This window comes from Larimichthys crocea, chromosome XXII (assembly GCF_000972845.2).
Source record: "Larimichthys crocea isolate SSNF chromosome XXII, L_crocea_2.0, whole genome shotgun sequence".
NCBI classification, from domain to species: domain Eukaryota; kingdom Metazoa; phylum Chordata; class Actinopteri; family Sciaenidae; genus Larimichthys; species Larimichthys crocea.
Genome location: NC_040032.1, coordinates 11708359 through 11732047, shown reverse-complemented (window position 1 = coordinate 11732047; position 23689 = coordinate 11708359). Strand labels below are relative to the sequence as shown.

General features: G+C 43.2%; 1 protein-coding gene across 4 annotated transcripts in view; it reads left to right on the top strand.

Annotated features, from left to right (window-relative positions):
• sptbn4a (spectrin, beta, non-erythrocytic 4a) overlaps positions 1-21637 on the top strand; it is a 46412-nt gene extending 24775 nt beyond the window's left edge. For all 4 annotated transcript variants that reach the window (XM_027273831.1, XM_027273832.1, XM_027273833.1 and 1 more), the window contains 19 exons: positions 172-326; positions 9219-9482; positions 10760-10993; positions 11136-11225; positions 11318-11596; positions 11695-11825; positions 11917-12121; positions 13459-13704; positions 13843-13977; positions 14064-14305; positions 15494-15632; positions 15737-15821; positions 16100-16311; positions 16688-18108; positions 18277-18337; positions 18424-18692; positions 19360-19530; positions 19642-19684; positions 20841-21637. In XM_027273831.1, the coding sequence (XP_027129632.1) occupies positions 204-326; positions 9219-9482; positions 10760-10993; positions 11136-11225; positions 11318-11596; positions 11695-11825; positions 11917-12121; positions 13459-13704; positions 13843-13977; positions 14064-14305; positions 15494-15632; positions 15737-15821; positions 16100-16311; positions 16688-18108; positions 18277-18337; positions 18424-18692; positions 19360-19530; positions 19642-19684; positions 20841-21140 (4650 nt within the window). In that variant the 5' untranslated portion in view covers positions 172-203 and the 3' untranslated portion in view covers positions 21141-21637. The remainder of the gene's footprint in view (positions 1-171; positions 327-9218; positions 9483-10759; positions 10994-11135; positions 11226-11317; positions 11597-11694; positions 11826-11916; positions 12122-13458; positions 13705-13842; positions 13978-14063; positions 14306-15493; positions 15633-15736; positions 15822-16099; positions 16312-16687; positions 18109-18276; positions 18338-18423; positions 18693-19359; positions 19531-19641; positions 19685-20840) is intronic.
• The last annotated feature ends 2052 nt before the right edge of the window (positions 21638-23689 follow it).

Genomic DNA, 23689 nt, shown 5'->3' with positions numbered 1-23689 from the left:
GGTGTCTGGTGGGGGTTGGGGTGGGTGGTGACAGCACAGGTACCCAGGCCCCTGCAGAGCAGAGCGGGTGGCTCTTGCGTCGAGGCAGGCAGGACGTCCTGTGGGAAAGGGGGGAAGAAGGGCTGGCTCGAGCGTTGGGCTCCTGATGGTGGCTATTTTTGTCTCCCCTAGCTGAGTGATTGGGACAGCGGGTGGAAGAGAAGATGCTTATGGCCCGAGACACGGCGCGGGATGAGGCTCAAAAGCTACACAGGAAGTGGCTGAAGCACCAGGCCTTTATGGCGGAGCTGGCCCGCAATAAAGAATGGCTGGCCAAGATAGAACAGGTGAGTGGAGGTGACCAGGGCATGATGATGATGATGATGATGATGGAAGGGGAGGGAGGGTTGGATGGGGAGGTCAGATGGGCAGAGCAGGTGAGTCCGGGGTGGGGGGAGGGAGGGAGGGAGGGTGCCATGCCAAAGGGAGCACATGACTGTGAAACTGTGTTGATGGTGGGTGTGGTGGCAGGAAAACTGAATAGGTGAAAGTAGGAGAGATGTCATCCCTCAGCTTTCGTTTCATCACTTGGCTTGGGGACATCCTGAATTACATTCTCAAGGTTATATTGCTGTTGTGGCTGTATTGTTTCCAGATTCACAGGTGGCATGATCCCCGTGGCTCTTTGATCTTTTCCCTGAGGTTAGGCCATCTGAATTTCATTGCTCGGTTATGGAGGTTACAGTGAATCATTAGAGGACATGTAAACCTTTGCAGCAGTGAAGGCCAAACATCCTCCGTCTGTCAGGAGCACACACAGCTGACATGAGCTTCAGCTCGCATCATGAAAACATTCTCAGGTTCGCCTTTTATTTATTTATTTATTTATTTATTTTTTGTGTGCCCTGAATTCCCATCATGCTTTGCTACACTGACAGAGCAACATCCCCATTCCACACACAGTGTTCTCGCTCTCCATGCCCTCTGCCTCAGCGAAGCTCAGGTGGGCTCTTGACATGCAAATCAGTCATTGAGTCTCCATTTCTGCTAATGGCACATTGCATTTGGGCAGTTCAAGTCATAAAACACATCCTATACATATATATATATTATATATATATATATATATATATATATATATATATAATAATATTCGCAACATGTTGTCACATGTCTGGCTGCTGCTGCTGAAGACATGTCGAGAATACGAGGTGCATTTAGCTCTCAGTTTCTGCTGTGCATCCTTTTTAAACTGTTCAAACAGAACTGCTGACTTTAGGTGTGCACTGTAAATGTGTAATGATGTATAATAAGTCATTCAGATTGGTTTAAACCAGGAAGTGCTCTTTTGCATTCAGCCCCCCCTCCTCCCCTCGAGCGTCACATGAACGTTATAGCAAAATGTCACGAGGAAAACCGTTTTTGCAGCTGGAGTCCTATAACTCCTCCTTTTTTTTTTTTTTATAAATATATTACTTCTGATTAGGGACTTAATGAGCAGAAATTTCATTTCATCCATTCCAGTGGTCAAACACTGCACCATGGTTATTGTGCAAACTGTGATCCGTCAGCAGCGCTTTCGATTATTTGATATTGAAATTTCGAAGCGAACGAGCGTCTCGTATCGGTCCTGTAGCTGCACGAGGAGGAGAAAAGGTATGACTTAGATATAATGACACACAAAAAAAAAAAGCCTGAATAGCAGTGTTGATGAGGTGAATTAGATTTCGACCTTGCTAAAATGTATTTACATCTCTGATAATATCCTGAGAGGTTTTGTTGACATTCCTAAGTGTTTTAATTATTCATTTTTTATTGAATACATTAAGAAATTCATTAGACTGTATAGATTTTTACACATTATTTTTTTTTGTAGTATATACAGTATTATTAAATATTCATAAGATAGCAGTGTGTAACTAATTATAACCGTGGTCCTTGAAGACACTGTATATTACCTAACGAGGAAATCCTCATGAGCCATCCTGGTTGTCGATGTGTGAAATATATTTTAAGGTTCATCATGTTAGTCTAGACCCTCCCATCAAGCCAGCAGACACCTCAACTTAGTTCAGTCACGATGCAAAAGAGCTCAAAGATGACAATCAATGTGAGCGGATAGCACAGGTGACTTCATTTATTTTCTCTGTGCTATATAAGTTTCCAGGTTTAGTCAGTGAATCTGTGCAGCCGTGTCCTCAACACTGATGCATCCTATGGGCTGGAGTCGTGCAGGATATATTATGTTTGTTTGGATATTGTCAGTTAAACGGTGCCCGGTTCATGGTTTATTCATGGTGGGAACACCTGAGATGGCAAAGTTAATAATGAAATGTAGCAGCGGAGCTCAAACTGAACTAAAAGATTTAATGTTGTTGATAGTCCATTATGAGTGCATCGTGGTACTCTTTGTGGCATTAATGTTTTATTTATTTGAAGTTAATAATAGCGATTTGTTTTAGTGCGTACTGTAAGTTTAAATTGAAAGTTATGAAACACTGGATGTCCCGTCCAAAAAAGACCTGCGCCAAATATGGTTTGTCAGATCTTTTTTCCGTTTTGGTTTCTAAACACCTGAAATGATCTGTCAACTTATGGAATGACAGAAAATGAATCTACAACTGTTTTGATAATCGATTAATCGTGAAGGCCTAAGTCGTCATTCACACAAATTTCCAACAATTCTCTGGATTTCTCTGTTTCATATCATTTAACCCATTTTATTAACCCATATTTCAGTTCATAAATAAGTTTGTTTAACCGAGAACATCTGGTTTTATGCTACTTCCTTTTCCCACACGAGCTCGGACGTAACAGTTAAAGACTAAATATCTTTGGGTTTGTTTGGGACTCAGGCAATTTGAAGCTCCACCTTGATCATCCCTGCTTCTATAGACGGAGTGAATCACAATAAGCAAGAAAATAATGGCAGATTAATCAATAATGAAATCTGTTAGTTGCAGCTGTGGTATGATGCGTCCTTTGTTGTTGTATATTCGTTTTTTGGGATCATCTCCGGTTTGTGCGTCTCAGTTTATGAATGCTGTGCGTCCAGTTTGCTGTTTAGAGGTTAAAGTGATTTAATAATGGTCCCACCTAAGTGGGCTGATGAAACATTATCTCATTATTATCACGAGTAAACTTTTGTGGTATGGAACGGGACTGCAGGCGTTACCCTTTCTCCACTGATGCTGTTCTCCGATGGCCTTGAACCTCAGTGATGTGCGTATAATTACCCTCCCGCTGTAGGTCAAAGAAATTTAACGTTGGAGGAATTATAAATGGACGAGTGGTGGCATTAGCAGAAAATGATACCGCTCTACAGTCAAATCAAGGAAATCATATGGTGCTTAGATGTTAGAAGACCTGATGTCAGCATCGTATACGTGTTCTTCAACACCGGTATTTTGCCTTCACAGGATAGTTCACAGCAGAGATACAGACAGGAAGCGTGGGGAGAGGGGGGAGGGTACAACAGGCAACAATGGTCCAGATCGATTGAACCATTGACTGTGCAGTTAATACGGGGATGCGTCTTCGACCACCGTGACACCTCCTAACCCATAACCAGTTCCCTTTTTATATCCACGCCCAATGAAATTTTAATAAGTTTCCAGAATTTTAAAAAAAGAATACAGTTAATGTTCGGTTGTCGTCACGTGACTCTACTCGGAGAGGCATGGAGAGGTCCTCTGCCTGGAATGACATCTCAGCTTGAAATGAAAACGGACTGAAACAGGATACGGCTTGACTTCTGAATCATCAGCGTATTTGTATAACCTTTCATGCCAAATACCAGATAAATCAACGGAAAGGATTGACACTGAGCGCAGAAGATGGCTGCTCCACAGAGGTTCTCTCTCTCTCTCTCTCTCTCTGTGCTGACTGGCATGTTTTCCCAAAGTTCCCGTGTACGTAGCCTCGTGCGGATGGTTACAGAGACCCTTCATGTCTCCATAGCCGTGCTTACATCACTTAATCTACCCCCCCATCACTCTCTCTGCCGTTACCTGAGAGACAGAGAGAATAGATGACGCCACGTCCCGCCATGATCAGAACTCGGCGTTCTTTTTGGACGGGTTCCCGCCTCGGCGCTCACCTCTGTTCTTTCTCGGTACTTACTCAGCACATGAAGCAGGCCGGCTCCTGTATGTGGAGGATCTGTGGGTGCTTCTCTGTTACAGTGAGAGGACTCACAGCTGACCTTGTGCCAAGCCTTACCATGGGCCCAGGGGTCAGTGCTTGGTAAACACACAGACGAACTATGAGCCGGTCTATCCGGAGCGCATACAGTAGATCAGTGACACACTAATGAACCCCTTACATACAGTATTTAGACACGGACACCTCATCCATATCACCCTCATCTCCTTCTTTATATGTGACAAGGGATAAATGCTTAACATTCAGCGTATTTGTCAATATTCTGCAGTATTATTTAAGCAACATTGTCTAGAAATTGGTATTTTTGTGATTTAGCTTCCCCAGTTTCAGGCTGCAATACGACTCATAATCATGGACACGTGTATTTGTTATGATTATATTACTTAGAATCAAAAGCTCAAACATCAACACAAGACATAGCAGCCAGTCCAACAGCAGTCCGTCCAGCTCGGCGTCTTGGTGTCTTTCAGCCTTTTATTTCACCGAGCTCTCACCAGCCACTAAAAGTCAGTCCTAGATTTACTCTCCAGCAGCTTCTTGCTCTGTCACTCTACCCTTTTCACATCTTCTTCTTCTGTTTACATCCCCTTTGTTTGTTTTTTCACATCGCCTGCTTGTCCAGCTCCAGTTCTGGCACAACACTCAGCCATCAGTGTTTGTACTGACAGGAGAGTTTTTCACGTTGCTTACACTCTCCTGGTGTTCTGAGCTCACAGGCCTGGCAAATAAAACTGAGCTGACTAACATTAACTAACTATCTCTAGTTTAAGATTAATTCACTGTCCAACAGGAAACTCTGTGAATCACAGAGAGAAAACCAGAAAACATTTTCTCCATAAGATATGATCCAGTTTTTTACGAAAATGAGTGAAGTAGTTGTAGTAGCATTACATATTTATCACAGGTGATCGTATCCGGAGCACAAAGTTACATGGTGCAGGGCGCAGAGTGGAAATGACGGAGACACATCTGTTATTTTATGGTAGAAAAGTTACACATGTTGCTTTAAATTCATATGTCACATAATATCTCCCAATAAACCAGAACTATGCACCTGTTTCTCTCAGTGGGCCTTCTTCTTTTCAGGTGAGGATGATAAAATTAGCTGCTTTAGTTTCAGGGTCTTTTGGTGTTGTGTGCATGCTGGCTTACTGTCACACAGTAACCATCATTAACAACAACACCTGTGTTTTCCTACAATGACGAGTCAAAATGTCTGCTGTACTTTCACAACTTCACAAGCCAGACCTTCGAATGAGTCACAGATTTGCAGTGTAGCTTCACTTTTCATACTCCAGAGAGTGTTTCGCAGGACAGCGCACACCTGTAATCACATTAACGAAGGAGCACTAGTGCAATGATGTAGCTCATTAATGAAGCTTTATGGTTTTATCATTCTTAATAACTAACTAATAATAATAATAATCAGTTTTTTACAGGTTTTTCTGATGTTATGTTTGTATATGTGACTTTTTTTTTTAAGACAATCCCAATATCCGGTTTTATTTCCCACTATAATAAAGTTCCTAACTAACTGTGACACAGAGGAATAAGCTGCTGCTTGTTAGTCGGATCATTTTGGCTCTTTCATGCAATTTATTGACAATAAGAAAACTAACTAACTTGAGTTGCTGAAGCTTGACATCGACATAGCTTGGAGTCTGTTTCACAATTTACACGTTTTGTTTCATGAAAGCAATTTTAACTTCACAAGTTTGCTTACCTTCCACTATACAACATCAAGAACTTCTAAAGGTCCCATGATTTAAATATTAAACATATGATCTGAAGGTAGTTATTTATAATAGGCAAGGCAAGTTTATTTGTCTAGCACAATTCGTACACAAGGCAATTCATAGTGCTTTACAGAGGCAAGGAAAAACATTGGATATTAAGACAAGCAATAGCAATAGAAATAGAAAAATAATAATAATAATAATAATATAATAAAAAATAATAATATGCATTATTCAATCAGTATAAGAAATGTTACATTTTGTCCTGCAATTGTATTTGCGACTACAGTTGTAATACACGAAGTAGCAATGATGATACATGATTGCGGTTCATACAACAATACCTCATTCATAAAAGCTGTACACATTGTTCTAGTATGAGCTAATACCAAGTGTGTTGCATCATGTTTGAGACCTACATGCTCATGTGAACTTATTGCCAACATTGCCATCACTACCTGCAAAAGGATTATGAACTGATGTTGGACAACTGGACGGTATTGACGTCTCTTTAGTGTCCATGTGGCTGTAGGTGTGAGATCTGCATTTCCTGGGTTCGAGTAATGAAATAAACACTTTTTAAATTAGTTATCTCGTTACCTCTATGATGTCACGGCCCTGCTCAATATATTTGCAATGCATTAGAAAAAAAAAGAGCAAAGCTGCAGGTAACTCTGGCGTGTTAAAACATTTGATGTTACATTTGGATTTCTGGAAATGACTGATAAAAGCACTCCTGTGTTTTGTTTTTTTGTTTCAGTAAGCATTGTATTGTTTCCATGCTCTTGAACAGTGTCGTACCTTCAAAAAACCCTCTTATGCATCAAATAACAACCGTTTGGCTTCACCATACACAACATACAACGCTGACATTTAGTGGTTTAGTTTAGTCTTTTCCAGGAAAGGTGAACCATCAGTGTCTGACATATTTAATGAAGTACACATCAACTTATTCTCCAGCTGGTTTCACCTGCAGTACACACTATTTCTACTCAGTCTAGATGTTGCTGCTTCTTTTTCTTTGCTGCGATGATCTTTATATCCTCCTCTATATTTAATGTCTCATATGCTCTTTACACATTTTGTCCAGATAAATAAATTGCCTTAATCTTAATGAAAATAATACATTATAACTTTTGGTTTTATAGCCTGTTATAGTCCCAACATGTCTGTGTTTTAATGCGTGATGCATGTCTGTAGATAGATCATGCTGTCCGTGCACTACTGGTAAGCCTCCTCAAGGACTGGATATATAGCAGAGAGGTTCATGACATTAAACAGCAATCTTATTAAGCATGTTCCATGTAGTCATATACAAATTTACTGAATTAGTATTCACTGAGTTATGTGATATAATATACTGAGTTTATAATAAAAATGAAATATTTTTAGCGTATGTCACGGCTTGTAAATAACAGTACGTCCACCCAGAGTCGACAGTCAGCTGGTTGGACGTTGCTGTAGCGTTAGTGTTGCATTGTGACAACATGGCATCAAAAAAAAAGGAAGCTGGCATTGTCGTTGTAGTGGAAAAATGCAGCACTCTGACTCTTTGATTAAGTAAATATGGATGTTTCATTCCTTGTGTGTGTGTGTGTGTGTGTTATGCAGATAAGAGCATGACTAGTGTTACTTCTCGAGCATACAGTAGGTGTGAATACATTGTTGTTTGTGCCAGTAGTATAAAACAAGCCCTTTTAATCCCACCCACTATTTCATTATGCTGCATCAGCGTTACAAGAAAGCCTGCAGAATTTGGCAACACAATGCCGCTACAATAGCATGATTCATACGTGGTAGCCATTAAAAATATCGCACTATGTCAGCCACGATTGCCTCAAAAAAAAAAAAATTCACTTCACAGATGCCCTTTGGATCCAACTGTGCCCAGGCTGTAGCAGAGCCCGGCACAGGCACACCCGCAGCCTCATTCCTGTTCCATAAACCTTTGATTCTTCCTCCTTTTGCTTCGCTACTTCCTTTTACTCTTGCCTTTTTCCTCTCCTCTCTCCACCCCCTCTCTCTCTCTCTCTGATTTCTTCTCCCTCTGCCTCACTCTGTGTGTCAGTAAAGCCAAGAGAGAGAGAGAGAGAGAGAGAGAGAGAGAGAGACCTGCTTTCTGCTGGCTCTGCATTATGAGAGGGAGAGCGAGGCTGAGGAAAGATAGGAGACAGAGAGAGAGAGAGAGAGAGGGATGTGAGAGAGTGAGCGCTAGCAGCAGTTAAGCAGAGAGCATGTGCCAAGAGGAGGAATGCAGCACTGCATTATGAAAGCCATAGGATATAGGTCCAGCTCTCTGTGAAAGATAGAGAGAAGCAGAATTTGGAAGATAAAATCCATCATATGCAAGCTTGTTATTTCCAATACGAGCTAATTAACTAATGAATACATCACCCGCCGTCGCGTGTAGAGCATAAACGCTCGCTTCTTGAAATCTTGCAGCATTATCGGACACTTTTAAGTCATCATAACTGAGCTTTTTGTGATCCAGATGCAAAAAAATATCCCAAATCTCATCACAGAAGGAAAACACCTCTTAGGTATGAGAGGAGACTGCAAATAATGCATCTCAGGGAAGAGCTTCATTGACACAAAGGGGGGGAAAAAATGGCCACAAGCTTTTTTTGATCTCACCGCATCTCCACATCCAGATCACGTCATGAACAAAGCCCGAGATTTTTAGAGGAGGGGAAGAGGAGCGGAGGAGCACAAGGCGAAGGACAGAACAGGGGTTTATTAGACTCGCCATGCATGATTTTTAGGTCAGCCCGAGGCCAAACTTTGCTCCATACACCTGCTTCTCTGCAAGCGGGGGGCTCCGGCCTTGGCATGGAGCTGTGTTTTCCCAAGCTATTTTGGGGACAAAAGTGAATTTAGAATTGAGACTTTTAGTATTGTGAAAAGTGGCTTTCTGAAATAATGTAACATATACTGTGTATTAAAACAAAATCCATAGGCTTACACACACACAGTACCCTTTCCCTTTAGTAAACACAATTGCTAAATGGTTACAAGTTGTTTAGAAATAGATTTTCTGTGTGCTTGATATCTAAAATGGTGGACAGGTCTGTGCAGCAGCTGTGCACTTCACCGATTTCTGGTACCAAGTGAAGCAACAATCTCAGCCCATAAGAACCAACCCTCGAAGCAAAAGCTGACATTAAAGCAGAGAGCGAGCGAGAAGCAAAAAGTCACTCATCCAAGAAATGACAGTCTGACACATAATGTCATTTTCAAACAGGACGGGTTTAACACGTGGAAACAGGCTCGGCTTAAATAAACATTTAAATAGACTTAATTGACAATTAATCGTTAACGGTTATCGCTTTCTGTCTCCAGGAGGGTCAGGAGCTGATCCAGGAGAAGCCAGAGCTGCGTTCGGTCGTTCAGCAGAAGCTGGAGGAGATCAGAGAGTGCTGGTCCGACCTGGAGAGCACGACCAAGGCCAAGGCCCGCCAGCTCTTCGAGAACAACAAGCCCGAGCCGGCCATGAAGAGCTACTCGGACCTCGACAACCAGCTCTCCCACCTGGAGCAGCAGCCCCCCCAGCTGGAACAGGCGCACCACCTGCCCACCTTCAATGAGCAGCTCCAGAAATTCCAGGCAAGTCTCAAGGCTCCACGGGGGAAGATGTTGGCACCGTCTCTTGATAATCTAGTGTTACTGAGACCCAAATGATCTATGGAGCTGATCTCCAACCAAATCCAAATGATTAAATTGGTGGAGTTACACCATCAGTTGGTCATGAAGTGACTTGTCTTCGACCTTGTATAGTCTTTTATTCTATAGTTTGCTTTAAACTGTGACATCCATACATTTCACATTTTATATAGTGGACAGCCCACTGTAATACTTAAATTACATTTATTTATTTATACTTTATTTTTCTAATTATTACTTTAACTCTTATTCTTATTCTTTCGGCACATAATGTGTGATCATGTGTCAAATAAAACCTTTAAACCTTTTGACTCTTAAACCTCAGATGTGTGAGGTTTTTTGAATATAGCAGCCCAGATTTAATTTTAAGCATTTATTGTCAAGTATGATTTGTATAAATATGGAAGGTCAGGTAGCTAGTTTTTGTTTTTTTAAAATCTTTTTCACTGTCTGGGCTTCAGCAGTGATGGAGGAAGTATTGACACCTTTTACTTCAGTGCAATAACACAGTCACGGCATCTTCACTGTACAGTTGAAAATACTTTATTACACGTAAAAGTCATGTATTTAAAATGATTAGGAATTTATTTCTAATGCAGTAATGTGTAAGAAACATTTTATTGCTGTGAAAGTGAAGCTAAGATCCACAACAACTTTATTTGTTTTTTAAGAGGTAGTTTGATCTATGAACGCATCATATTTAATAAACTGGACCAGTAACTTTAGTAAAGTACAAGAAGCATCAAGTTGCATGACACTAAAATACTCAAGTAAAGTACTAGTACCTTTAAAGCTGTACAGTAATTGATTACTCTAGGTGATTAAATATACTATAGTTACATTCCATCATGATTCTTTGACTCCACCCTTCGACATTTAGCCCTCAGCTCCTGAGAAATGTTTGTATGACTGAAACTCTCTGATCTGCCGTGATGTAGCTAATGCTTTTGACAGACTGCATACTTCAGCTCATTGTTGTTTATGTAATTTTCCTCAGCTCGGACATGTATCCACAGAGGCCGCGGCTGTAGCATGTTCTTAAAAACGACGTTCAGTGGCATTAAAAAAAAAAAAAAAAATGCACCATAGCCTTTTTCCTTAAAGTGAGGCAGCCCATTACATAACCCTGAAATGTTCTGCTAGAAAACAGCTGATGTGCTGCGTTTGTCCATCTCTCATACGGCTGTAACATGACCTAACCCCTTCCCTCCGGGTTGCAGGCTATGGAGTCTCAGATAGGGGACTTTTACAAGGATGTGGGAGAGCTGGGGAGCTTGCAGGGGGTCTGCCTACCCCAGCGAGGGCTGATGGCAGTTGACAAGGAGGGTGGCGAGCAGTCGGGCGTGGTGGAGACCCGCATCGTCCGCCTCATTGAGCCCCTGAAGGAGAGACGCCGCATCCTATTGGCTTCCAAAGAAATGCACCAAGTCGCCCAAGACCTGGAGGATGAGATAGTGAGTTCTCCGTCTTTTCATCTTCTTCATGTACTGTTTTAAAAATCCATTTCCACATCCCTCAGAGTTAGTTTATACATACAAATGTCAATGCTTTCCATGTTTGATACTGTGTGATGACCTAAATGTGGTTACTTGTTAGCTGTGGATTCAGGAGAGGCTTCCCTTGGCCTCCTGTAAGGATTATGGGAATAACCTCCAGAGTGTACAGCAGCATGTAAAAAAGAACCAGGTGAGTGTTAAAGTTGATGTTTAGCCATGAATCAGATGACGTGTGATCTGACGCCGCTCAGTCTGGTAACTTACGTCTGATTGGTTCTTTAGACGCTTCAGAGGGAGCTGACAGGGCGGCGGGCGCGTGTCGAGGAGGTTCTGGACCGGGCGGGGATTATCGCCTCGCTGAGGACTCCCGAGGTGGAGTTTGTCCGCGAAGGGGCGGGGCACGTGCGCCAGCTGTGGGAGGTTTTGCAGCTGGAGACGGAGAGGAGGTCTGTGATGCTGGACGCCGCGCTGCAGTCTCAGCAGTACTACAGCGAGGCGGCTAAAGTGGAGTCCTGGCTGTCTGGTCAGAAGCTCCATCTGGTCAATGAAGAAAAGGGCACGGTACGGACAAGCCCGGTAGTCAGACGGGGTTTTTGTTGGCATGAATCCTGGGTGAACATTTCAAGCCTGCATCCTGACGTTATTCTGATCATTTTCAGGACGAGGCAAGCACCCTGCAGTTGCTGAAGGCCCACCTGGCTCTGGAGCAGACAGTGGAAACATATGCAGAGACAGTAGGCATGCTCTCCCAGCAGTGCCAGCATCTACTGGAAGTTGGACACCCAGAAAGGTGTGACACGACCCACCATCACGCATCAATTCTGTGTCATGCTCTCCTTGTTGGTGGCTTAAATATTTAGTTTTCTCTCAATGTTCAACAGTGAGCAGATCACCAAGCAGCAGTCCCACATAGACCGGCTGTATGTGTCTCTGAAGGACATGGTGGAGCACAGGAAGACCAAGCTGGAGCAGCAGTACTGGCTCTATCAGCTCAACAAGGATGTGGAGGAGTTAGAGAAGTGGATCACCGAGCGCGAGGCGGTGGCCAGTTCCACTGAGCTGGGCCAAGACCTGGAGGATGTCACGGTCAGTCCACGCGGTTTCAGTCTCTACAGTAGTGTGGAGATTTAAAACTTTTACAGAAAACACCATGAACCATGATCATATAATAGCATGACATCTCTCTTGGAAGCTAAACACACAAACTACAGCCACAAAAATTATATCAACCTCTGTGACAGTCGGTGCTTTCCAGTTCCTCTCGTCTCCTCACGTCCACTCTCACGTCTCTGTATTTACCGAGCAGGACGTTATCATCATTCCAGCGTCATTTTGAGAAAATCCGTCTCACCTGTTCTAATGTGTGGAAATAATAAAGCAGCAGCGATCGATTGTGGCGTCAAAGAACGTTGCTGATATAAAGAAAACCAGTTCATAATTCAAATATTTGAGAGAACAGAGCAGACATAGAGAGGAGTTTTTAAAGTCTGACACTGTGGGGTGCCCCCACACACGATGCTTGGAAAAAGGAGCCCTCACTTCCTTAATTACTCGCTTAATTTACTCAATTCCTGGATGCCTATGAGGTCATGATTATGTCATTTGATCCCGTAAACACTCAACAGTCGTGCCAAGCCAAATACTGCTGTTTGACATAACTTCAGATTACGACGAATACTTCTGTAGATCACACACATTTAGGATATTTTATGTGATCTCTCTTTGATAACTAATGTAAGGCCTGTCTCTAAACTAAATGAAATCTTATAATTTGTTTGTATAAGGTTAAAGGCTCACGACTAAATAATAAGTCTGCAGCTATATTATATAAATCACCCACGAATGGAGGTGAACGAATGTGTCATGAAAACTAAGAAGACAGAAATGTTTTAGCTGAAACTGTTTTTATGTTTCATCATTTTTTGTGATGAAGAAACAAAGACACACAGAAAATACTCACATTTAAATGTCATTTTGCTTGAAATGAGACTCAAACTATTAATGAATTATCAAAATAATTTGCCAGTTAATATTCTGTCAACTTGTTACTCCTGTTTCCACAGGTAGTTATCAAATCTATACTATTTATACAATATTGAATTTATTTATTATTATTTTTAATTGATACAGCTGCTGGTCGTTTCTTTTACTGCCCAAGTAGGTCAGCTGACCAATCACCGTACAGATACATTAAACCGAACAAGACAAGACTTTCCAAGTCTCTCCACTGAGACACATTTTAGGTATTGGAACCATATTCATCAGTTAACTCAAAAATATCCCAAAAATAGTTCATACTATGAGGCTCACTGAGGTAGTATTTATTTCATGAATTAATGCCGTGTCACTGTGTTGCATCAGGATGAATTAGTTCATGTTAATGTGTCCAGTCCCTGTAGTGTTGTGTGATTTATGTGTTCCAGGTGCTTCAGGAGAGATTCACCAAGTTTGCCTCGGAAACCAACAGCGTCGGCCAGCAGCGCATGGAGCAGGTGAACAAAATGGTGAACGAGATGATCGACTGCGGCCACTCCGACGCGGCCACCATCGCCGAGTGGAAGGACGGACTGAACGAGTCGTGGGCCGACCTCCTGGAGCTGATGGAGACCCGCAGGCAGATGCTGACGGCGTCGCACCAGCTGCACAAGTTCTTCACCGACTGCAAAGAGGTACAGTCAAAACAAATACCAGCCTATGGTATCAGGTGCACCGCGCGTCTTCATCGCCGCTTAAAAGGTAGACAGTCTGGCCGTGACATGCGGCTTCTATTTTTGAAACGCTCGTGACGGTGCTGTCCTGTGTTATAGGTCTTGGCTCAGATCGCGGGGAAGATGAAGCAGCTGCCAGAGGTGAGGGCGTGCCAAGCCAACATCACCAATCCAGCTACCCTGCAGAGACTCATGCACTCCTTCGAGCATGCCCTTCAACTGCTAGTCGCACAGGCGAGTGATGTGATTTTTTTTCCTGCCCGCTCATACACAGACTATATTCCACTCTGATTACTTACTCCCTGCATCTGGTGTCCCAGGTGAGGCAGCTGCAGGAGAACGCTGCCCAGTTGAGAACCATCTACGCTGGTGAGAAAGCTGAAGCCATCATGGTCAAAGAGCAGGAGGTGATGGAGGCGTGGAAGGAGCTGCTGAGCTCTTGCGAGGCCAGTCGCGTCCAGGTGACTTCGGTAACCGACAAGGTGCAGTTCTTCTCGGTAGTGCGTGAAAATCTGATGTGGATGGAAGGCATCATGGGCCAGATAGGATGGGATGAGCCCAGGTAGGACATCTGCCACATCCTTGTTTAACTGTGCACCGTCTTCATTCTTTTGTGCTGAGCTGAACATTGTGTACAGTGTATGGTCCAGGGTTAGCAGCTGCATTTTGTGGTTCAGTGATTGGTCTCTGTGGTCCTGTGCGGTCCCCGTAGACAGAATTTCATTACCGTGTAGTGTCGATTTGGGCTGCTGTGCAACCTTGACCTAATTCTACGTGACATCTGTTATTCAGTTTCTCATGTGATGTAACTGAGGGCTATAAATTTTACAACGTAATCACTGCCATTATTTGTCATTTTAGCCGGCCACTTCCACTGCGCATTAAACTCGCGGCACATACAGCCGTGAAATCTTTCAGCAGCTGTCCACACGCTTCAACACACAACACTGTGGGACTGATGATAGGACAGTTGGACGATGATTGGACAGACTGATCACAAAAAAATGCCAATGTTTTGATAATAATATGTCCTAGTAAGCTGAATATCTTCTGGTTATGCACTGATGGTTAAACAAAAGACATTTGTCTTGTTTTGTTGAATCAACAATCCAAAAGTTAAATATTTTTATGATGATACAAAACAGAGAAAAGCAGTAAATAGTTAGAGAGTGTTGGATGCTGTGCAGATTTTAAAACCCTTTTGATTTTAGGGCTATAGAAATCGATAAATGCTCACGTTTGTGAAGCTGAAATCAGTCAACATTAAAAATTTTTGCTCATTAAATGGCTTAAATGATAAAAACAGACACGGACACATCACATGTACACGTAACACTCCTGGTTCAAACCCAGCCTTCGTTGCGTGCCAACATTTAATGTCTCTGCTGTGCAATATCAGAGATAAAGATCCCATAAATAATCTTTAAAAATCAGAACTAAGAGCTGCTGCTGCTGCTGGCGCTACAGGAAAAGTCAAGGGATCACCAAAGTCATTATTATTCATCCTCTGGGCATCGCGGGTATCTTTAATAAATTTCATCCATCCAGTACTTTGGCCCAATCCTAGAGCCACGCCAGTGACTAGAAATCCTGATGATCGATTCATTGATTGACTTATTGTTTCAGCACTAGTACTGTATTACATTATCTGCACTGGTATCCTTGTGACTCATGCAGCTAACATTTTACACTGCCCTAATAACATTTGTTGCTTAATCTAATCCAAATAATCTGATCTATCCCATCTCAGGGATTTGACGGCTCTGGAGGTGATGATGAAACAACATCAGGAGCTGAAAGCCAAAATAGACGGCCGCAGCAAGACCATACAGCAGTGTGCAGATCTTGGCAAGATCCTGATAGCTGCAGGCAACCCCGCATCGGAGGAGGTCAGGCTATAAACAAAACAAAAAAAACACATGAAATCCATACAATTATTAGGACGTGGCGGTATGTTGTTGTGGTCATGAGTGCCGTCTGTCTGTCACCACAGATTAAAGAGAAGCTGGACAGCCTTCTGGCTAAGCAGAAGGATCTTGTTGAGAAATGGGACAAACACCAGGAAAAGTTACAGCGCAGTGAGTAACTCATTAGACAGAAGAAGAAGCTCTTAGCACATCACTATGTTAAATGTCAAATGGGCTCCGACTCTAAACGGTTTTTCCACTTTGTCCTGTTATCATGAATCATGTATGAATTCTACTGTTACACACTCGCTCTGTGCACGACTCAAACGATGAGATAAACGCATAAATATCATTATAGTACACACACACACACACGTGTGTTTAAACAGGAGTCTGCCTCGAAGTGTGGTGCGATTGTAACTGTGCTGCTGGTCTGCTGTCACCTCCAGAGCAGGAAAGGTTCCAATTTGCCCAGGAGACGGTAAAGGCGGAAGCCTGGCTGAAGGCCAAAGAGCCGCTGATCACCTCCAAGGAGCCGGAGGGAGGAGCGGCCCAGCCCCAAACAGACGAGGTTGAACAGCTCATCCTTCGCCATGAGGCCTTCCGCAAGGCTGCTGTAACCTGGAAAGAACGCTTCAGCTCTCTCCGCCAGCTTTCCGCAGTAAGCTTGACTGTAGATAAATGTTTAATCAGTTTGGTGGAGTCACAATTTAATGCTGCTACAGGGAGAAAAAAAAAAAAAGTGACCTTGGGATGTTTGCTTAGCAGGCATGTGCGCATGCCATGAGTTTGCATCGTTATGGACTTAAATCTGTCCCATGACGTTAACTGCATGCCGTGTAACCTCACTCACTGCACACCATCTGCCTTTCATGCTCCATTGTTGAGTAGCCAATAAAACAGTCAAACAGGTTTGAGCAAATTATTCTTTGACAACTTGTTGTACCTCCATTTTATTGAGCCGCCCTGCATGCGATTTCTGGTTTTTAATTGGGTCTGTGTAGCGCTCTTAGTTATTTAGTGAACTCTCTCTTTAGGCTGAGAAGAAAAAAGAGGAGGAGAAAAAGACAACCCCGCTCTCCAGCCGAAGGATGTTCCCATTATCTTGTCTGACTCCCAGTGTTCCCTCAACCAGTGCTACCTCGTCTTTCTTGAGGCAGACGGTACAGGCGAATATCGAACCCAAACCTTTACAGACCAGTCTGGATCTGGGTGCCATCCCTACGACCCAGAGATTGTCCTCGACGCTCTCCAGCTACAACCCCGTCATAAACGGATCAGGCTACCACGGACTGGAACAGCAAAGCACTGGGAAGTTGGTGAGCACCCCGTACCTTGGGATGAACAACCCGGCGGCCGGAGGCGGAAGCGACTCCGGTTTCTCGGCGCTGACCCAAAGCGGCGGAGCGGACACTTCGACTTATCTCGGAATGAACCATCAAACTGCCGGCAGCGCTGAGAGCTCCGGGTACTTTGGAATGACGACCGGGTGTGTGGGTAGTATGCAAAACCATCTAAGCAGTGGCAGGTTAGGAAGTTCAGGTAACCTAGCTCAGCAGCCAAGCAGTGGAAGTATGGGGAACCCGGGCTTTCTGCCTCAACAGAATATGGGAAGTTCTGGATATTTGGCCCAAACACAAAATATGGGAAGTTCTGGATACTTGGCACAACAGCCTAATTTAGGGAGTACAGGATATTTGGCACAACCGCCTAATATGGGGAGCTCTGGGTATTTGGCACAGCAGACCAATATGGGGAGTTCTGGGTATTTGGCACAACAGCCTAATATGGGGAGTTCTGGGTATTTGGCCCAACAGCCTAATATGGGGAGTTCTGGGTATTTGGCACAGCAGCCTAACATGGTGAGTTCTGCATACCTAGCGCAGAATTATCAGGGCAGTGGGGGAATGGGTAGCTCAGGCTATCTCGCACAAAATCACTTCAGCAGTGGAAGTCTGGGTAGTTCTGGTTATCTCGCGCAGAGCGGTGGCATCATGGACCCTAAAATGGCATACGCGTGGCAGCACCTGAAAGCTGACTTCATGCAGCCCAGGATCAATCACATCCACAAAGCTGTAAACCCCCTTCTAGAAGCCAGTAGAGTGCAGCGGGAACAGTTTGGGGACATCCCAATGGCAGACATGATGGGGCCGGAGTCGGGGCTGGAGCTCCTCCACGGCCGTCTCCAGAGGGATCCGCGTGGCAGCCGCTCCGACCCTCAGATGGACCACCTGAGGCGAGAGAGGGAGTACAAGCTGGGTAGACAGACCTCCAGCGAACAGGAGATCCAAGCCAGGCTGAACGAGCTGCCGCTGATTGTGCGTCAGGAGCGCTATCGGAGGCGCCTGGAGAGGCAGTCGTCCAGCGAACAGGAGGGGAGCAGCAAGCAGAGGCTGCAGAGGCAAGACTCGAGTGACGCCGAGGGCTCTGTTAAAGACGGCTCTGACAAACGCTCAGGGTATGTGAGTGAGTTGTGCTGGTGACGGTGAAATTTAAATGATCTTAACAAAATGTGGCTTTACAGTTTGCCTAGTCAGCACTGTCCAGCGCGATCCTAATGATTTTTAGAGTCACGTAACGATCGTGTTCTTTGTGTCTGGGTGACTCATGGTTATTGTCGTTGCAGGGACAAGAGATCTACCATGGCAGAGATTGTAGAACAAGTCCAGGAGAGAGAAGCAGCATCTGTGAGTTAGCTCGCATCACAACAGTGTGCATGTTCATCTTTCTTTGTGTCCTGGTGTCATATCCTCTTTTTCCTCTGCTTCCTCAGGCACGAGGAGAACCTTACCGGCCTACTAGCAGCCTCTCAGCACCCGTGACTCGTTTTGATGGACGCCCTCGTGCGCGAGACCGTCCCAAACCCAGGAGGAGGCCCCGTCCGAAAGAGCCCGAGGAGTCACGGCGTTCTCGCTCGGCTCCAGCTACCGGTGCCCCAACAACACCTCAGCCACCTTCACACACTGCCCAAAACGAAGGCCCCCTTTACCGCAAAAAGGCCACCAACTCTGACCTTGAAAATCAGCAGAGAAGCCCGAACAGGTACAAAGCACATCCACCGTGTGGAAGGGAATATCAGTCTCGTCGTACCTTTTTCCTCATGATGCGTTCATGTCAGTTCCTTTTTTTACTGAAGCCACACGCCTGTTTTGTGTTTGTAACTGTTGCTGTAATACTCGAATGTCCCTTCAGGGATCAGCCTTGTGACACTGTTTTCAGCCAAGTCATGGAGCTAGTTTTTGCTATTTTTGAAATCATCGGTTGCCCTTCAGGGGTGGAGCCAGATGTGTGAACATTCAGACTTTTAGCCCCAACCTAGAGGGCGTCAGGGGAACGCTCTCCTCTGGGGATTTTTTTCCTATTTACATCAGCACTTTTCACAGTTTTTAAAAAAAACATCTCTTCATGTTTCATTCACTTACTGTTACTGACCCCTCATGGAAAACTGTGTCATGTCCATAGTCCATAGACATAGTTAGCCCGCTCGCTCACTGAGGTGACACGACTGGATGAAACACAACACACAGAAAAGACAACAGCCGCCCCTGACGGTGTTAGAGCCGACCTATAGGTGGTGACATTTCCCCATTCAGGTGCTCCAGAGGGTTGTTGTCTGTAATGCTTATTTGTGAAGTGGCTCAAGTTATGTCTACAAATGTGTTTAATTTAAATCTGTTAAGATCTAATAATGGATCTGATGTTTTTACAGTAAGTCCTGGGTGAGCGTATATTGTGTGCTGAAAGAGGGAATGCTGACCTTCTACAAGGATGCAAGGAACCTGACCGTAACGTACAACGACGAGCCTCCCGTTGACCTTAGTAACTGCACATTTGATCCTACAATGGGATACAAGAAGAAGAAAAACGTCTTCATTCTTAGGTATGAGCTATTTCAGATATATCAGATCATTGTCATTTATTAGACATGTGGTACAAAAGACATGGCGGTGCTCGAGAAACTGACAAACTCTGTTGATTTTCTCTGCAACAGATTAAAAGATGGAAACAACTTTGCATTCCATGCAAGAGACGAGGTGAGAACATTTATTTATTCATCATTTATTTATTTGAACTCGCCGATATTAAGACATAATCCACTGCCATTTACTTTAAGACCTTCTATTGAGCACATCACACTAACTTTCTATAACTGAGGTCTGCCACAGGTTCATGTAATCAGTGATATTAAAGGATGAGTCTGCGTTACTGTTCTCATTGTCAACAAATACAACACAAAGCCTATTCTATGAACTATTGTCTTTTTATACTAAGCCAGAAATATCTCATTCCTCTGAGGCGCAGTGCTGCTTCCTCAGTGAGCCATGTCGGTGACATGTTCCTGAACAACCGTGAACACACATTGTAGTTTATTTTGACTTAATCCCACACACACACACACACACACACACACACCGCCCTGCTGCCCCAAATGCTGAACACATTTAACGTTTGTTAAACTGCAGTGGTGTGGTGTTTGTATTCCTCTGTTGCATCAGTAAAATAACACAAAGTATGAGCAGAATATAGAATACTGTCAGTGTTTTCAGATATCAGGACAGTTACAGGGAAATATACATTTTTTCTTTGATGCTTCTATAAATTACATCAGTACAATCGCTGTATGGATCCTGTACGGTGTTCTAGAGACTTATGAAATACTTTTTAATCAATGAAATGAAAAAACTTGAATTTAGTTCCAGCTTTTTTAAAAAAAAAATCTACTGAGCTACTTCACATTTTAGCGACCCCATGTGGCGGTGTGAGATAACTCAGTCCAACTGAAATGTCATCCAGCAGCGTAGATGCAGATTCCAGATGTTTTCATCTAAATAACTCAAAAAGTTTCTAATATTTCTGTAGGATTTTGGATGTAGGATTTTTATTCTAATGGAGTATTTTTACTTTGTTGTATTGGTACTTTTACTTTAGTAAAGGACGTGAGTACTTCTTCCACCTCTGCTGCTCTGTAAAGTTTAAAAATCGTCTCATTCAGTAAGGGAGGCGTTTTAAGACAGTAAGAGAGCAGCCAAAAACACAAACTGCTGATGTAATAAAGGAAAGGTACACCTAGGGATGGGCGAGTACACCATTTATCTCTAAGTGTGTGTCTGATGAGATTAAACAGGACCCAGTGGGACTAACCAGAACCAGAGAAAGTGACTCCTTGTGTTCCCTTCCTGCTCTCTGTAGGAGGACCTGAAGGCTTGGACTTCAAACATCACCACCTGTATAGCTGAGCATGCGGCCATGGTCAAGTGGGACAAGCCAGGAACCTCGTCCATGGACCCCGACCACTCGGAGAGGAAGGAGAAGTCGGAGGGGGACGCGGATGCCAGGTCAGAGAGGTCCGAGCCCCCCGAAGGGGAGGAGAGGTCCGAGAAGGAGAGGTCAGAGAAAGGCGATGGCTCTGAGAAGTTAGACACGTCAGAAATCGCCGACAAAATGGAGGGCGGGGCGGGGGGCTCCAGCACGTCTGGAAAGAGCAAATGAGGAGCGCCCCCCCTCCTTTTTTTTGTGTTTTAACATTACTCACTGACTTAAAGGCGTAGGAGGCGGTGGGTAGGAGGGATGGATGGAGAGCATGTGCAGCTAGGTTTGCAGATCCTCAGTCACAGAGCTGGAACACACTGAGGTCACGGTCCTTGGACTGACTATTGTTACTGTGACAGACTAATCTCTCAGCCCCTCCCCTTCACCCAGGCAATACATCAGTGCTTGCATTGTGCCACCTGCTTGGTAGATAGGAGGTCGGCCCAGACAGACAGACAGACACAAGACAGACAGACAGACAGACAGACAGACTCCAATAAGTGGTCCCAGGAATTAGCCACTGTCACGTCCCATCGTTGATCGTTTAATCTCTTGGATTCACAGCATCTTTCTGTATGTATCTTTGACTGATAATGTAATGCTCTGTCTAGCTAGACAAAAAAACCCGAGAAGTGGTGAATGAAATGTTTCACAATATTACAACAACAAAAAAAAAAGAGGAAAAAAAAAAAACAGTTTTTTTGAAGCAATATACTTTTTTATTTCTTCTCTTTGTCGAAGAGAGAAAAAGGGAAAAAGGAAACAAGAAATAATTGCAAATGTGAACTCTATGATTTGTCACGTCCACGTGAGCTTACTCCAGGCAGTTGTGCACCTTAGACACTTGACACATCTGTATACTAATCATAAACGACATTTAATCCCATCACACGGCTAGCTTTGAATCATCTTAAATATAACGGAATGCTGGTGTTACCGACCTGACTTCATTGGTGTCAATTTCTGCGGTTTCTTTTTGTTTTTTTTATGATTCTTCTTATTGTTATTTATTATTATTATTATTATTATTATGATTTGTCCACGGTGATCCATGTCAAGAAAAAAAGAAGCTCTCCATCAAATTCTAATCCATCAACCTCGAGGTGTGTTCAAAGTGGCGATGCTCAAAGTGACACTAAAAGCCTACGTGACACGATGCCTTTGTATACATGACAAAAATCAGAACATTGCATGAAGTAGTCTATTAGTGCACCTGTTTAAACTTGCCTTTTATTTTTATGTTCTTGAAATAATTTGGGCAGTATTTGGAATTGCAATAATTTAAATGTGAGTGCGGGCGTGAGGGTGGAGGTGGAGGTGGAGGTGGATTTTGCCATCATGCTCCACTTCTCTAAAATCCAGAGGTAAGTTTGACAGAGTTAGGGTTGTCTTCTATCCACAGTAAGCATGAGAAAAAAAAACAAGATTTTTTTTTTTTGTATACCAGAGAAGTGACTACTCCTTGATCTGTAACATGAATTAAGAAGCCAAATGGCCCCTCTGCTGTTTGTACTGTACTACTGCGATTTATTTTCCACTGAATGTACTGATTTCAGCTGTGAAATGTTCGATCGCCACCGTGTTCGTGGTGCCCCCAAAAATTGTAAGAAAGGAAACAAAGAAAACAAACAAACCCCCGAAGCAGTTCTCAGCGAGACAGAAGCTCTCTGTACCCTGTGTCTTTCATCTGAAGCTCAAACCGATTAGAAGAAACTCTCCATCAAAGACAAGTTAAATGTAAAACTGTCATGATCCAAGTCATGAATTGTATATACCTATCTTTGTATGTATACCAATAAATCCTGTGCTCTAATAAAAACAATACTCTGAACTGAAATGGGTAAAATTAAAACATTTGTATTAATCCACAAATAAAAAACAATCATCACTCCAATATATAATAATGTTTATTACATTTAAAATGAAAAATATGCAAATTAGGAGTCACTATTAAATATCATAGTGTATATACGTACACCAGTATCTAGTTGTATGAAACACCTTTTACCAGGGAAGAGCAGCAGGACATACTGTAGGTATGCTTGCTGTATTTTTATATGCTTATATTTATTCATATCAGATTCAGGAGTTGCCCCGCAGCCCCAATAAGAACTTGTAATAATAGCTGATTGAGTAGTCAGTGTGTCTGTGAGAGGTGTGCTAAATTTATTTATATTACAGACAAGATTATTTAAAAAAAAAGCAAACAAAAACAACACAACTAAGGCCCGGGCGGTTCACTCCATGCTGCTCTGGATAATCTAATTATTGGTGATTTAAAGTGAAGTACAGTATGCTGTGATCACATGAGATAAACATGCATTTAGTCCACATATTGTCATGTATGTTGATTATTTTTAAGTACGATAAATGTGGGTAAAACTGTAGCCACGTGTACAAGGAAACACACAAACCACACAGACAAGCAGCTGAGACTTTATTTCCCCATGTTTCATCCTTTTAAATCGCACCTCGGATATGTTTTTAAAAAAAATGACTAATTAAGAGTCTTCCTTTCTATAAAGACACCCAAAGTATATCTCAGACGCAGCGGTCTTTGAATTCACTGACTTGAGGATTGTAGTGACAGCTTGCTGTGTCTGTCTGTATTACTGCAGCCTTCAAATCAGCTGAACGAGGATAGATAAGCTATGTTATGATGTGAATGTTCTTTTATTTTTCATTTTGTCAGTCACTGTTTGTTTGTTTTCTATTTTTTTTTACATAAG